The sequence below is a fragment of the Empidonax traillii genome, unplaced genomic scaffold, assembly GCF_003031625.1.
Source record: "Empidonax traillii isolate 1590-97213 ecotype Southwest subspecies unplaced genomic scaffold, ASM303162v1 scaffold924:size238212, whole genome shotgun sequence".
Lineage (NCBI taxonomy): Eukaryota > Metazoa > Chordata > Aves > Passeriformes > Tyrannidae > Empidonax > Empidonax traillii.
Genome location: NW_020956117.1, coordinates 1 through 2,074, shown reverse-complemented (window position 1 = coordinate 2,074; position 2,074 = coordinate 1). Strand labels below are relative to the sequence as shown.

General features: G+C 64.0%; 1 protein-coding gene across 1 annotated transcript in view; it reads right to left on the bottom strand.

Moving 5' to 3' along the window:
- Window positions 1–1,943, bottom strand: part of LOC114067498 (sialidase-3-like) — a 2,659-nt gene extending 716 nt beyond the window's left edge. Inside the window, exons 1-3 of the mRNA XM_027903002.1 lie at window positions 1,720–1,943; window positions 1,389–1,628; window positions 157–1,270 (exon numbers count right to left, since the gene is read on the bottom strand). Of these exons, the coding sequence (XP_027758803.1) occupies window positions 326–1,270; window positions 1,389–1,628; window positions 1,720–1,746 (1,212 nt within the window). The 5' untranslated portion in view covers window positions 1,747–1,943 and the 3' untranslated portion in view covers window positions 157–325. The remainder of the gene's footprint in view (window positions 1–156; window positions 1,271–1,388; window positions 1,629–1,719) is intronic.
- Between the last annotated feature and the right edge of the window lie 131 nt (window positions 1,944–2,074).

Below are 2,074 nucleotides of genomic sequence, written 5' to 3'. Positions count from 1 at the left end.
TGGAAACATTTTTAACTTGAATAAGACTTTAGGGGACTTCTGCCTCAGGGAACCGGCTGCTCTCGGTGGCACTTTTTTGCTGCTACCAGCTGAAAAATGCCCATTTTTGGAGAAGCAGCAGCATTTTGGGTGCTGTGCCAGCACCCCTTGGCCAACCTGCAGCAGATCCTCTACCACCACCAACTGATGGGTGATTAAAAAGCCATAATATAAAATTAAAAGCTACATTATGCTGAGCCTCTGGAGCATCCAAAACATCCTGGGGAGGTCCGGATTGGGATGCCAGCAGTCAGGAGCGACCCCCTTGACTAACACAGGTCTGTTTTTAGGAAGCCTTGAGGTTCTGATCAGAGGAGTCCAGGGCGAAGAGGCAGAAGACGATCTCCTCACAGGCGCTGGCCATGCCGCACTCGAACAAGCAGCCGAAAATTCTGCCCGGACACACGGCCAGGTCGGAATACCCGGCAGGCCCGGCGTGCAGCACCCAGGGGCGCCGCCAGCCTGCCCTGTCCAGTGGCGACGGGTTCAGGTAGACACCCAAATTGCGCCGGTGGTGCCGGTCAGTGGGGTGGGAGTAGAGCAGCCATGTGGGCGCTCCGGCGGTGCCGGCGGGCGCGGCAAAGCTCACCACACTGCCCTGGCAGCCGTGCGGGGGCTCGGCCAGCGCCGGGCAGCGCACCGGGCGCTGGAAGCGCAGCCCGCGGTCGGCACTGAGTGCCACGGCCCGGCAGCCGTGTGGCGCGCGGGCACTGCAGTACAGCAAGGGCGGGTGGGCGCCGCGGATTTCGGCTACTTGGCACTCGCCCGTGCGCTCGCCGTCGAGCAGGGCGCCCTTGTGCCAGCGGCGCCCGCCGTCATCGCTGTAGAAGACAAGGGAGTGCTGGCGGGTGCAGCAGGGCAGCCGCACTGCCCCGCACAGGCGCCCGTGCATGTAGTAGGTGTACGCCGGCACCACGAGCCGTCCCGAATCCAGCTGCACCCCGTGGCCTGGCCCCACGGCAAAGGTGGCCCAGCGGGACAGGTCGGCGCCGACGGCCTCGTCCGTCACATCCCGCAGCGGGGCCCAGCTGCGGCCGCCGTCGGCGCTCGTGGCGAAGCAGAGACGCGCGGCGCTGCTCCCCCTCCAGATCTGGTGCTGCTCCGTCTTCCCCTGCTCCACGCAGATGCAGAAGAGGAAGATGGTGCCACTCCTGGCATCGAGGAGCGGACACGGGTTCATGGTGCGGTGGCCGGGCAGCGCCAGCGCTGATAGCTCCTCCACCGGACCCCACTGCCGGCAAGGAGGGAAACGGGGCTCAACCGTGGGGCGCGCCAGCATCGCCGCACCCTGGAACCACCCGGCGTGGATGCGGACACAGGTCGTTCCTGCAGCGCAGGGTGGATTTTACCTTCACCGAGGAGCCGTGCCGGCAGCCCCGACGCAGCACCAGGTACTTGGCGTCCTCATCCCGCGCTGAGGAGCGTTTTTCAGCAAAGGCAAGGAAGGATTCATCCGAGGGAATGTAGAGCAGAGCTGGGATGCGGTAGGTGACCCCACTTCCCTGTCGGAAGAGTGTCTCCGGAGGGGAGACAAGCGGGGATTCCGAGGGTGGTGGCAGTGGGGGGCTCTCCCTCCCATCCTCCTGGTGCTGGAAGTGTGGGAATGCCAGGTGTAAAGGGTTAAATGCCAGGAAAAGCCCTCATGTCCCCCTATATGGAGGGATAGGGATAAGGACTCACCTTGAGGCAGGTGGTGGCCTGGAACATGGTGGCTCCTGCTGGGGCCTGAGCCAAATAGGAGAGGGGGGCTGAGAGCTGAGCCCCTTGGAGGGGTCACACCCCACTCTCCTGCCTGTCTGTGGTGTCTCTGTGTCCCTCTGTTCCCCAGTGCTGCACAGGCTCCCCTATTTCACCCCCAAGCACACCTCCCACGCTGTTCCCAAGGGCTCTGCACCCCCTGTGCCTCCCCAGTACTCCCAAGCCTTCAACTCCTTTAGCTCCCCCAGTGTCCCCACCCCAGAGTCCCCATGCCCATGCATTCCCCTGCCCCAATCCCTCCATGCACCTCCTTCCACCTGGATCCCACCCTGCGTCC